The sequence below is a fragment of the Grammomys surdaster genome, unplaced genomic scaffold (assembly GCF_004785775.1).
Source record: "Grammomys surdaster isolate TR1022 unplaced genomic scaffold, NIH_TR_1.0 374, whole genome shotgun sequence".
Classification (NCBI taxonomy): Eukaryota; Metazoa; Chordata; class Mammalia; order Rodentia; family Muridae; genus Grammomys; species Grammomys surdaster.
This window is the reverse complement of record NW_021604793.1, coordinates 34,890-48,432: the sequence shown is the minus strand read 5'-3', so window position 1 is coordinate 48,432 and position 13,543 is coordinate 34,890. Positions and strand designations below refer to the sequence as shown.

Sequence of the window (13,543 nt, the reverse complement as noted above, 5' to 3'; positions counted from 1 at the left end):
CAAGCAGAATTTCAGAGGAGAAGAGGGGTGTGGGTCAGAGCGGGGGGACAGAAGTGGTCAGGGATAGCTTGGGTAAACATTGAGGGGCACTGAAGATGAGGCCAGAAGATGAGGTGTCCATGGATGGACAGGAAGCAGCAAGCAACAGTGCATGGGTAGGAGCAGAGAATGCAGGACACGGCTGACTGGGCAGGGATGCTGCCATGTATATCAGAGGATTGTGTAGCTGGCAAAGCCATTGACAGGGATTCTGTGCCAGGGCTGTGCTCTGAGAGCACGGAAAAGCCCATCAGTGTTACACAGGCATTCCGTGGGAACTGGATGGAGGCTAATGGGGGAAGCAGGGACTGGGGGAGGAGAGAGCCATGCTGGATGTCTCTGGTCTGGAGAAGCTCTACTATCCTCACAAAGGAAGCTAAGATGGTGCGTGGTGTGGACGCCTGAGGAGCGGTGAGGAAGTTGTTACTATGTATCCAAGAGCAGGCTTAGGACAGAGAGAGGGGAGCGGAGCTCTGACCTGGTCCCGGAGGATCTGTGAGGAGGGCTGGGGAGAATGCGAGAGAATAAAAGATGGGGGAGGTAGATGGAGAATGGATGGGGGGGGGAGAGGCTAGAGGGCGTGAGCTATGATGTTTTGATGTCAGCGATAAAGATAAGATGGCAGGGGGGAATGGAAAGGAACACAGAGGAGGAGAGAGCGGGCTCCGAGCCCATTGAATCCGGATAGAGCTCTAGCCCAGACCATGTCCAGATTTTTCTCCCTTTAGAGACCTACTCAGCTGAGAGCCCCACCTGACTATGGGGCCTTGTCAGGGAACTTTGAGGGAGGCCATTCTCCAGGAACGAGGCAGCCACGGGCTGCACAGAATGATCAATGGAGTCACCGGGGCCCGTCGTGAAAGCTGTTGACCTGGGATAGAGGGGACCGCAGTCAGGGAGCACACACCAAACAAACAACAGCAACAGAAAACAACAACAACAACAACAAAACTGTTGCAGTGTGCAGTAGTATTCCCGTTGAGGGCTTTCTGACCTTAGCTGTGTGAAGTTTGGATGCCTAGGAATGGCCCTAGCTGGACTCCTCAATTCCCAGGCCTGGGCAGTAGTAGCTGGAGCTAGGGCCCATGGATGACAACTGATTCCTGCCCTTACTGTGAACATGCAGATAAACATGGCAGCAGAGAGGCATAATGAAATGGAACTCCTGTGCCCTTTGAACTCTTCAGACCGTGGTGGTCTGCTGTGCTGTCTGCCTGTGGAGTCCCTACCAAACTCCACTCTCTTGCCTTTTGTTTTTCCCCAATGATCAGAGGCTTACCCCTTTCTTCAGCCCCTTACCAAATTTACCAAATTGAAAGGTGCACTGGGGACATCTAGCTCTGTAGAAAGTGTGATAAACACATGGTTGTCATGAGCTCACAACTGTCGTGGCCTGGGCTGCCCAGGTCCCATGCTAAAGATAGGATCCCGTCACCCTGGTACTCCAATAGAGAGACTCACTTCTCTCCATGGTTTATATCTGCAGGAGGCCTGGGGAGAAAGTCTGCCCAACTGGGCTTCCCCTTTCTAGGCCAGAGGATACAGCTGTGGTAGAGTCCTTGGGCATTGTACTTAGTGGCCTGTTCTGTCCAAAATATCAACGCCATCTCTGCCTTCTGAACCCCTGCAAGAAAGCCAACCGCAGAGAGATGAATCTGGGAGATGGTGGAGTGGTGGTGACATTCCCCTGGGGAGGCTGTGGCCTGGGGCAAATTACCTTATAACAGCGGGTTAATTAGATAAGACCCAAATTACCAGAGCGAAGTTTGCAAGCCCAGCAATTTAACAGTTTCATGTTGTTTCAGAGGTGGGGAGGGCCGATCTCTGGCTCAGCATAGAGAAAATGACTTCTTGCTTCCAGGCAAGCCAAACCCACGAATTAAACTCTCCACTGCCCATCTGCTAGACCAATGGCAAGCGTATATAAAGGCACCTGTCGGTCCTCACTACAGCCAACACAACCTTCGTGGAATCTGCCTTCCTCCTGCACCTCTACTCCATCTCTTCCAACATCATGAGTCGCCAATACAGCTGCAAGTCTGGAGCCGGCAACAGGGGCTTCAGCGGTTGCTCTGCAGTGCTGTCCGGGGGAAGCTCATCCTCCTACCGGGCAGGAGGCAAAGGGCTCAGCGGGGGCTTTGGCAGTCGGAGCCTCTACAGCCTGGGAGGTGCCAGGAATATCACTTTCAACATGGCTAGTGGCAGCGGGAAGAATGGAGCTTTTGGATTTGGCAGGAACCGGGCCAGTGGCTTTGCCGGAAGTATCTTTGGCAGTGTGGCCCTGGGACCCGTGTGCCCCACTGTGTGCCCGCCCGGCGGTATCCACCAGGTCACAGTAAATGAGAGCCTTCTAGCCCCACTCAATGTGGAGCTGGACCCTGAGATCCAGAAGGTGCGCGCCCAGGAGCGGGAGCAGATCAAGGCACTGAACAACAAGTTCGCCTCCTTCATTGACAAGGTGAGTCTGCTGGGACAAAGGGACCTGGGAACAGCTCTTCTCTCAACTGCTTGGAGTAGGTTATCTTTAATCCCTCTAGAGGCACTGAAGTTGGTACACTTACTGTACACGAGGCTGGTACATTTTGTAACCTTAATATCTTGTAAAAGATTCTCTGCTGTCGGGATAGAGAACACTTGCAGGGGTAGTTTCTGCTGGTAGAAGCTTTCAGGGATACTCACAGAGGAACCCTGAGAAAGAGGTATGGGCCTTGCTGTGGAGACCTAGATTGGTACCATTCTTAAGCCTTGTGGTCACACTGGCTGTACACAGTAAAGACCAGGGAGAGAATCAGCCTCAGGGTCCAAAGAGCCTGTCTTCCTCTCAGGCTGATCGTGTTCCTTAGTCACCTGACTGGTGGATCATGTACAGGTGTGTGGTCGCCCAGGCCCTTTAGGCTAAAGGATGTCTCCACTGGGGGTGTTTGTTTAGTGGTCAAGGGCTCTCTTCAAGATAGGGGTAGAGATACTCTGGAGTCAGACTTGGCAGGCTTTGGGGGAAAATTACTTGTTTCATCTGGGTCCTGTGTCCTTCCCTCTAGTGGGGAAATCATGACCCTCCTCTGGGGTGTCTGTCAGTTTAGAAAAGAAATCTCATGCAAAGATCTTGGCACAATGCCTGGCTCAGACCAAGTCCTCCTCAAACGGGGGGCTGATGTTTTTTGGAAAGGGTTCTGGGAAGCAAAAGAATCTCAGATCTGTACAAGACCTCAACGAATCCTCTCTCAGTCAGAATGTCTGCTGTGGCATCTGAAAGGTGGCTTCCCTCAGCTTCTGGGTCAGCAAAACCACCGTATTGGCCAACAGCACACCTACAGCCATTTGCAGGACAGGCAGAGTGAGAGTTCACCCTCAGACTCTTACCTCCAGGTCTAGGGGCAAAGATGAGAGAAACATGGTGGCTCTATGACAGTCAAGCCTTGTAGTCCTGGGCCTTGTGGCCAGGAGAGCAGACCCTGCCCCAGCGCTAGTCCTCTTGTGTGGAGGCCCCACCCTCAGCTCAGTCTCAGAGGGGCCATGGCTGGAGCTGCAGCTTCTTGTCCTATGGGCTAGTCATAGACGATCAAGGTCCCCTGAGGATTTGGGTGAAGGTTCCTTCCTCTTGGGGAGGAGGTCCAGAGCCTGGTCAGCTCTTGAGGGACTTTGGTCCCAGGAACACTGTGACCTCACAACCTCAGACAGAGAAGAGGTGTCCACTCCTATTGGTGACCTGCTCATGTCTAGTGGCATGCTGGGTACCGTGTTGTCCTGGGTGAAGCTCAGCTCAGGAAGAAGTGTGGATCGGTTAAACCAAGCCAAGTAGTGGATGATCTGTTAGAGACCAGCAGTTCAGTGCAGTCTCCTCACAGTGTAGAATTCTGGGCAGTGTTCCCACATCCTGTGAACACAGCCTTGCATAAATGCGCCTGTGCTCACAGATGCTAAAGAGAGAAGTCAAATTTAAAAAAATCGTAACCAGATAGAAGAAGTATATGCTAAGTTCCACGGTCTGGTGAGGATCAGGTTCTGTCTGTCTGTCCATCTTGTTCTATGTCTTGTACTTGTCCCAGAGATAGTGGTTCTGAGAGTTGCTCAGGAGACAGCATCTGTGGGCAAAGACATGGAATGGGATTCTGAAATTCCCAGAAGCTCTTGGCCCTAACCTCACTGTGCTCTGACATGTCATAGACAAGGGCTGGACCCCATCTTCAGAGTGGGTGGCCTTTTTCAGACAGATATATCCAGCCTGGCCCTATTCTGCTGTTTCTGGCATGTTCCTGCCTTAATCTGGCTTGGCTACAGTGGGCTCTGGTTGACTGGATATTCTCAGTGAGGGGATGCCTGTCTAGGCTTAGTTCTGAGCTCTACCCTTGAATAAATTTCTAGACCCTGGAAAGAAGCAAACATTCTTATGCCTCAGTTTCTTCTCCACTGATCATGTCTAACGGTGTGCCCACCTCTTACAGCTGTAGAGGGGTAGAGGAAAGGGCTCATCCGGAGCACTGAGTATAACGGCTTTGCATGTCAAGTGTGATGAATTCTGTGGGGCTCAACATCTTCTGGATTTGGGTTCCAGGTGCGCTTCCTGGAGCAGCAGAACCAGGTGCTGGAGACCAAGTGGGAGCTTCTGCAGCAGCTGGACCTGAACAACTGCAAGAACAACCTGGAGCCCATCCTCGAGGGCTACATCAGCAACATGAGGAAGCAGCTGGAAACACTGTCTGGGGACAGAGTGAGGCTGGACTCCGAGCTGAGGAATGTGCGTGACGTGGTGGAGGACTACAAGAAGAAGTGAGTGAGGAGGGAACCTGGTGCAGGACAGCGCACCCTGTCCCTTTGAAGGGCTTAAACATTTGGTTTCAAAGTTTCGGAGGTGGAGAGTTCATATGTTGTAGGTCATACCAAGTAGAGTCACCACATCAGAAACCCTGAATGTTGTCTTAGTCGGGGTTTCTATTATTGTGGTGAAACGCCATGACCAAAAAGCAAGTTGGGGAGAAAAAGGTGTATTTGACTTTCACAGCACTGTCTATCACTGAAGGAAGCAGGACAGGAACTCAAGCAGGGCTGGAACCTGGAGGCAGGAGCTGATGCAGAGGCTATAGAGGGGTGCTGCTTACTGGCTTGCTTCTCCTGGCTTGCTCAGCCTGATTCTTATAGAACCGAGGACTACCAGACCAGGGATGGCACCACCCACTATGGGCTGGGCCCTCCACCATTGATCACTAATTGAGAAAATGCCCTACAGCTGGATCTCATGGAGGCATTTCTTCAACTGAGGCCCCTTCTGATGACTCTAGCTTGTGTCAACCAACCAGTAAACATGAGCTCCCTGATCCATAGCCTCTAGACTGACACCAGGGACAAACTTCCAAGTTGCTGGGCAGTGTCAGAGCTCTGGATTGAGGTCAACCATGAGTAAACTTTGCACATTCTCAGAGCTTCTGTGTTGAGAAGTGGCATGAGAATACTTGATAACCCGGAGCACTGCTCACATTTGGTGTGAGGCAGCTTGCTTCCTGCATCCTCCTAGGTTTCCCAAAGGCCATTTGCTCCACGTACTTCCTCATTTTTCCAAGATGGATCTTCTTCCAAACTTTGCCATCATCCTCTCTTCCAGGAAGCCTTCTTTGCTTGGCTATCCCTTCAATCCTCTATGCCCCATAGCCTGGCATTTTTCTATGTATTCAAAGTCTCCCCTGGGTGAAAGATATAAGCTACGATCCCTGCCCTTCCCACAGGTATGAGGAGGAGATCAACCGGCGGACAGCTGCAGAGAATGAGTTTGTGCTGCTGAAGAAGGTGAGTGGAAGGTGTCTGGCCAGAGAGGCTACCATAGCTTTACCATCAGTTCCTAAGTGAGATGGTGCAGAAATAACAAGGGGTCCACAGTGTCCAGGACAAGGAATGACGGGCAGGTTGACAGGGCAGAGCCAGCACGAGGGGCTTCCTGCACCCATGGGACTTGGCTCAGATATTCTTTCACTGTGATACCCTTTCTGAGGGACAACCATATTCCTAATCATGGAAGAGGTTCTCATGATGGGAAGTTGGGGCTATGCCTTCAGCTGTCCCAACTGCCTTCCCCATGAGCCACTTAAGAGAAGATAGTGTCTCCAGCCAGGCAGCTGGGCTGATCTGAGTGTCACCTACTGGATGGCAACTGAGGTGACTGTGGATTGCTGGGTCTTCTTTTAGGATGTGGATGCAGCTTATGCCAACAAGGTGGAACTGCAGGCCAAGGTGGACACCATGGACCAGGACATCAAATTCTTCAAGTGTCTGTTCGAGGCTGTAAGTCTCTTGACACCCCATTCTCATGGTGTTTGCATTCTATTCTTCAGAGTAGCCACTGGCTAAAACTCTAGTTTAGGGCCTATGAGAGTCACAGAGATTCCAGCTATCAAGGAGGCCTCTCAGTTGACCAAGCACCTTACATATTACTGCTGAGAGCCCCGTCTATCTTGAGGCCTCATTCTAAGGCAGCAGAATCTGCCTAGGGCCCAGCAAGGTATTTTCTTTGCACACGAAGCTCACAGTCCTGTGTTTTGGGCTCTGTGTGATATCACTAGAATCTGACAGTGGTCAAGCTAATATATGCCCCTGCTCATGGTCCCTGTAGGAGATGGCTCAGATCCAGTCCCACATCAGCGACATGTCCGTCATCCTGTCCATGGACAACAATAGGAACCTGGACCTGGATAGCATCATTGATGAAGTTCGCGCCCAGTATGAGGAGATTGCCCTGAAGAGCAAGGCCGAAGCTGAGGCCCTGTACCAGACCAAGGTGAGAAGTTGAGACTGGACTGGGGGTGTCAGGAGAGGGGCTTCAGGTGGGAGGTGTCAGGTGGGGTGACTCCATTATGTGAAGGATAAACCTGATATGTCAGGTAAAAGTCAATGCTAAAGACAGAGTCCCCTGTGCCGTGCTGCCATGACCCTTCATTCAGGGATGCAGAGACCTCACAGAAGCCATGCTATCACACTTACCCATCTCTGTGCTTTTTGGGCTTTCCAGTTCCAGGAGCTGCAGCTGGCAGCCGGCCGCCATGGAGATGACCTCAAAAACACCAAAAATGAAATCACCGAGCTGACCCGGTTCATCCAGAGACTCCGCTCAGAGATTGAGAATGCAAAGAAGCAGGTGAGGTGCTCTGGCCCGTGGCCAGGGGCAGTGAGCCTGGTGGAGTGCATGTGAGTTCCTTGAGGGCCTTAGCTTCCCAGAGGTCTCTAGCAACAAGAGAAGATACCAGTGAGGTCACTGCCTCAGCATTTGGAAGTCTCTGGGCCACTTCCTTCTTCTCTTCTCAACTCTAAGCGCCTCTCCTTGAATATTCTCTTCTCTCTCAGGAAGTCTTCCCTGGCTTATGGGCTGGACCTCCTCCCCCAGCTGTGCTCCCCCAGGCTGTGCTCCTCGAGGCTGTGCTCCCTGATCTGTTCACAGCTTTTGGCAGTTCCTCCTGACAGCTGCCTGTCCCCCACACTCTTTGGACTGAAAGGACTCAGGGCACTGGCTGCTTCATGTCCCCCTCAGCTTCTTGAGCTGTGCCTACACATAGCACTAGCTTAATAAATAAATATCATTGATATGGGAAAAAGGGAAGTGGACTTAGGGAGTCTCCAGTGATGTACAGATGCAGTGGTAAGCCCCATGTTAGCAGTGGGGACAGAAGATGCAGATAGAATGAAAGGACAGCCATGCCCACCATCCTACCACATCTAAGCCCAACAAAGACCCCTAGGAGCAACCTTCCCTCTGTACCGGATGAGGGGAGGCATGGTGAGGGTATGGGATCTGTAGCTTCTAGACTCCTATCCCACACTCTCCCTATGGGCTTTAGCACAGCAGCTCTGGGGCCGTGTATTCGAGTCACCCTTCCTTACTTCACGGGAGGTCATAAGGAGCAAATGAGGTGAGGCGTGGGATGCATGCACCGAGCGATCAAGGTGCTGGGTATACACTGAGCACGTGACAAATACTTGTTATTCTGGAGACTCTCCTTCTTGTGACCCTCACCTGTAGGCTGGTTGCATCTAATTGCTACATTCTAGCACATCGTCTTGTAATATCGCTCCTCCGGGGCCCTAAGCAACTCAGATAGCCACTTATTCACTGTGAGTGATTGCTTGGTGATCAGTGCCTGGCACTGAGGTGGTTGTGGTCTCCAGAAGGCAGGAAGCATGCTTTCCCCTCACCACAGATGTCTGGGGATAAGTGAATAGCTGAGATCCAGCAGGGCTTGCCAGCCCCTTCCAGTCAGGGCAGAAGCCTGGCGAGCATCCAATGAAGTTGGCGTTTGCTACTGTATCATACTGAATGTGAGGAGTTTGGCTGCAGATAATGCCCATACCTGCTTCTGTTTTCTAACTTCTTTGCTTTTAGGCTTCTAACCTGGAGACAGCCATCGCTGATGCAGAACAGCGAGGAGACAGTGCTCTCAAGGATGCCCGGGCCAAGCTGGATGAGCTGGAAGGTGCCCTGCACCAGGCCAAGGAGGAGTTGGCCAGGATGCTGCGTGAATACCAGGAGCTCATGAGCCTAAAGCTGGCCCTGGACATGGAGATCGCCACCTACCGCAAACTGCTGGAGAGCGAGGAATGCAGGTGTGCGGAGTGTGCCTGGGCTGGAGATGCAGCTTAGCTGGTAGAGCGCCTGCCTAGTGTGTGCGAAGCCCTGGGTTTAATGATCAGAACCGTGTACAACTGGACATGATGGTGCTTTCCTGATGTCTCAGCTTTTGTGAGATGGTCGGAGGGGATGAGAGGTTCGGGGTCACCCCTGACTACATAGTGAGTTTGAGATTATGTAAAACCATTTCAAAAAAGTAGCAGTCATGTTCACGAGGGCTGAATGCTCACCTCATCCTGGGTGCTGTGCCGCAGTGAGCTATACCGTAGCTATATCAGCACAGCCAGCCGTTACAACCTGCCAGGGTGTCTGGGAGCCTCCTGTTTCTCTCATCTTCTGAACCCCGTTTCTCCATGTCCCCCTTCCTCAACAGCACAGGTACACTGTAGGTGTGCCAGGCTATCTGGCCACCTCAGCTTCCAGTGTACTAGGGAGGAGAAGGCTCACTGTGGGAGTGGACAGTACAGCCCTTATGTATGCACCTCTTAAAAATTATAATTCGGTCCAGTGTGTTGCCTGCTTACTCCCCAGTGTAAAAGGGTGGCCTCCATAGCTCCTCAGGCTATGCCTGAGCTAAAGCAGTCCTGAAGTGTCTACAGGTACCCATTGGGTCCAGAAAGCATATCTCAATCTGAAGGGGAAAGTGGCTTAGAAGATACTGTAGGGAGCTCTTTCTGATTTTACTTTTCTCCCTAAACAGGATGTCTGGAGAATATGCTTCCCCTGTCAGCATCTGTAAGTACCCGTGGGCCTGGACCTGAGTCATAGGCACTGGATACTGGAAAGGGCCTTAGTCACACCCTGTGGGTGTAGATGAGGGGTCTCAGAAGCAGAAAGGAAAAGGATGAGGTCATAAAGCCAGAGGGAAGGCACAGAACAGGTCTCCCAACTTCATGTTACTCCAAGGCCCTTTATCTTCATCATTCTGCCTCCCAGGGGATGGAGTAAGGGATAGCCTCTGCCACAGGAGAGGGGGAAGTGAAGGGGGAATTCTAATAAAATGCCTGGAGGTCTGTGTCAGGCTTTAGAGGCTGAGTTTGCAAGTTACTGTCAGATCTGGACTGGGGATTTAGGCAGGGATGAAGGAACTCCAGAAGGGGTGTTTCAAGCCGGCAGGATTCATTCTGTGCTCTTGGATTGCCATCTGTGGAGAGCCAGCAGGAGAAAGAGGTTAGAGGTGGGAGATTTAGCAGAGCCACTAATAGGAGGTGCAAGTGGTCAGTGCATGAGGGCCTGGTGGAGGAGAGGCGATCTTGAGTATCAACGGGGCAAGACTCAGCCACAGCGGGTACAAACTGAGTTAGCCAAGGGCATGGGGAAGGTGTCTTTGGGATATTCTCCTCAGGATGAAGAAATGACTATGATCAGGTTCTCATGTATCCCTACCTATTGTGGGGATAGGAGACCCCCTTCCCTAGCTCTGCCTGAGTGGTCTGAGTCCACCCCTCCACCTCTCTCTCTCTCTCTCTCTGCAGCTATTATCAGCAGCACCAGTGGCAGTGGAGGCTACGGCTTCCGGCCTAGCACAGTCAGCGGTGGCTATGTGGCCAATAGTACTAGCTGCATCTCTGGAGTGTGCAGTGTCCGTGGTGGGGAGAGCAGGAACAGAGGAAGTGCCAGCGACTACAAGGATACCCTAACAAAGAGCTCCAGTCTGAGCACCCCCTCCAAGAAAGGTGGCCGGTGAGAGGGTTTCCTGTGTCCTCGATCCCTCAGCACCCTCTGTGCCCTAGCCTGTCGTCCCCCTTTCTACTCCCATGTACCTCTCCTGGGCCCCTGGATGTGTCCTCAGCCAACCTCATTCTCCCTCCAAGTGTTCTGAGCCTGGGTAGCTCTGGGCTACCATGTGGTGCGCTTCTGATAGACACCAGGGGTTTCTCAGCTTCAGCTCAGGTCCAGCCTGTCCCTCCACCAGCCTTTGCTTCTGTCCTCACCGTAAAACCAGGCTTCTTGGGTCTCCACCTGGGCTTGCTCATCTGCTGTGCTTTTGTCTCAGCTCCTGTCATAGACAGGAGCTAGCTGTACCCAAGAAGAAGACTGACAGAAAACCAACTCAGAGTGGCCACCCCACCCCACTCCAGCACAGTCTCATTTTGAGTTGGGGCCACTCAGAGTAAAGGAACTCTGTCTTCACTTTCTTGTACCCAGAACCAGAGAAAAGGGGACAGCCTTGGCTACTCTTGTGTTCTTTAACCCTCCCTGTTGCATTCTCAATAAACAGCACAATCTGATGGCTTAGTCTCTGAGTCTTCCGTCAAATGCTCATGTGAATATGCATATGCCTGGCACAAATACAGTGAAGTGAAAGCCCTCCCCTCCCTCCCCCTACCCCCCATGTCCTGCCACTATGGGTCGAGTGAGTAACAATGTAGAGCCCAACTGAACAAAGTATCAGCATACTTGGCAGAAGGAGGGGCCTCACTGGGGCTGCAGGTGGGAAATGCAGAGAACAGGCTGGACAGAAGAGTCGGTGGCAGAGACAGAAAGGGTGTCAACAGGCCTCTGAACTGTGTCTTGGTGGGAACTCTGACCCCTTTTTGGGGTCTTTCCTGGCAGGCAGGCTGGTACCTGCAGCTGCCCTGCTCTTCACTGTGCTAAGCTTCCTGGGAGAATGGAGCTGGTGAGACTCCCACATCCTGGGTCACCACTGTGGCCAATAGAGCAGTTTCTGGAAGCTGAGATTGGAGTGGAGTACATAGTAGTGAGGCTGGGTGGTCGGGACCTACTAGGATTCGCTCTTGTTGGCTGAAGGGACTAATGTCATGATGGTCAGTCCTTCCTTGTATAGAGAAGGGGAGCATGGATGAGACAGAATCCCCAGGCCAACTGTAGGCCTAGAGAAGGGACAGAGGTAAAGGAGGAGCCAGGTGTTTGGGGGCCATGGAAAGCCAGAAACCACGAAGTCAGTGAGTAACATTTGTTTGCAAGATAACCATACTAATGGTTCTGTTTGAGACCAGGCAGGGCGTTGGATATACAGAAGATTAAGGACATGAGGCTGAGATGGAGAATCTGGTGGCAGATGGGAGGGAGGGGAGGGCTCAGAGAAAGGGTTGAGTGGGTTGGGCAACTGGTGCAATGTTCAGAGTAGTGACTATGGCTTGGGGCAAGGTTGCTGAGCTATGTAGCCAGGCTGCCATATAGGAGTCACCCTTCAAGCCAGTTTCTTTGACTGGCAAGGCGATTGGTGTGTGTGTGTGTGTGTGTGTGTGTGTGTGTGTGTGTGTATGTTTGACATACCCTGCCATTCATTTCCTCAGCAGAGGTCCTTTACATGCCTGCTGTTTTTGTTACCCCACTGCCTTTACAACGTTAAGGAATAAAATGAGACAGTAAAAGATGTTTCCAGTCAAAAGCCTCAAACACGTCTCAGACTCAGGGTGGGGAAAGCATCTCTGGGCGTTGCTAACTTACCACTTGGATCTGGGGAAGGAGAATCCCCCCCCCCATTGTCCCTTTATGTCCCAAGGCTCATGGGAGCTTTCTAGGTGAGCAGATTTATCCTGGATTCTGAGTCTGTTCTTTAGAGCCCTAGATACTAAGCAGGATACAGCTAGGAGTCCCACGTGAGCCCCATGGCAAGTCCCAGCATGGGAGTGCGTGGTTGGATGACAGCCCAGATGGAACTTGGTGAACAATTTGGGGCAAAGGAATAGTGACAATGTGTATCCAGGAGCTTCAGGCTCAGTTGTCAGTGTTGTCAACATGTGGGTTACCACCCCTTGGGGGTTGTATATTAGATATTTACATTATAACTCATAAAAGTAGCAAAATTACAGTTATGAAATAGCAACAAAATAACTATATGGTTTGTGGTCTCCATAAAATAAGCCCCTTTAAAAGAAACATGAACTATGTTAAACTGTCACAGAATTAGGAAGGTTGAGAATCACTGAGTAAGAGACTTTAAAAATTAGAGGAGTTTGAGGAAGATACCTGAGGTTGACCTCTGGTGTCCACATATACACATGTTCACACACACATGCATACACACATACACCACACATACATACACACATACATACACACACATGAATACACACATACACCACATATACATACACACATACATACACACACATACATACACACATACACCACACATACTATACACATATACATGCATACACACATACACCAGAATACCACACACACATATAAATACACATACACCACACATACACCACACATACTATACACATATACATGCATACACACATACACCACATATACATACACACATACATACACACATACTATACACATATACATGCATACACACATACACCACAATACTACACACACACATAAATACACATACACCACACACACACCACTCATACTACACACACACATACACACACATACATACACACATACACCACAATACTATACACACACATCACACACACATACACACATATACCACACATACTACACGCACATACACATACACACTCCACACATACTACCATATACTACACACACATGCCACACATACACACACACCACACCACACATACTACACATATGCACACACATATACCACACATACTACACACACATAAACCCACCACACATACCACACACGCAGATACACACATACATATCACATACACAGATACCATGTACACATACATACATATGCACACCACACATATTACACATACACAGATACCATACACACACACACACACATACACGCAGCAGGAACAGATAATCAAAGGACTGGGGAGGCTGGAACAGGAGGATCAGGGGTTTAAGGTCAGCCTGAGCTACTCAGTATGAAAAAAATAAAAAAGAAGGAAGAAAGGAAGACAAAAAAAAGAGAGAGGAGAACAAAAGAAAAAGAAAATTGGGCAGGGAATGGGGGTCACCCTTGACTTTCTGAACAGATGT

General features: G+C 50.7%; 1 protein-coding gene across 1 annotated transcript; it reads left to right on the top strand.

Moving 5' to 3' along the window:
- The first annotated feature begins 1,993 nt into the window (after window positions 1-1,993).
- On the top strand, window positions 1,994-10,875 carry LOC114632570 (keratin, type II cytoskeletal 71). Its single transcript, XM_028781107.1, has 9 exons — window positions 1,994-2,497; window positions 4,592-4,806; window positions 5,757-5,817; window positions 6,214-6,309; window positions 6,638-6,802; window positions 7,034-7,159; window positions 8,399-8,619; window positions 9,345-9,379; window positions 10,120-10,875. The coding sequence occupies exons 1-9, from the start codon at window positions 2,054-2,056 to the stop codon at window positions 10,329-10,331; spliced, it is 1,575 nt and encodes a 524-aa protein (XP_028636940.1). The 5' UTR covers window positions 1,994-2,053; the 3' UTR covers window positions 10,332-10,875.
- Window positions 10,876-13,543: the final 2,668 nt, after the last annotated feature.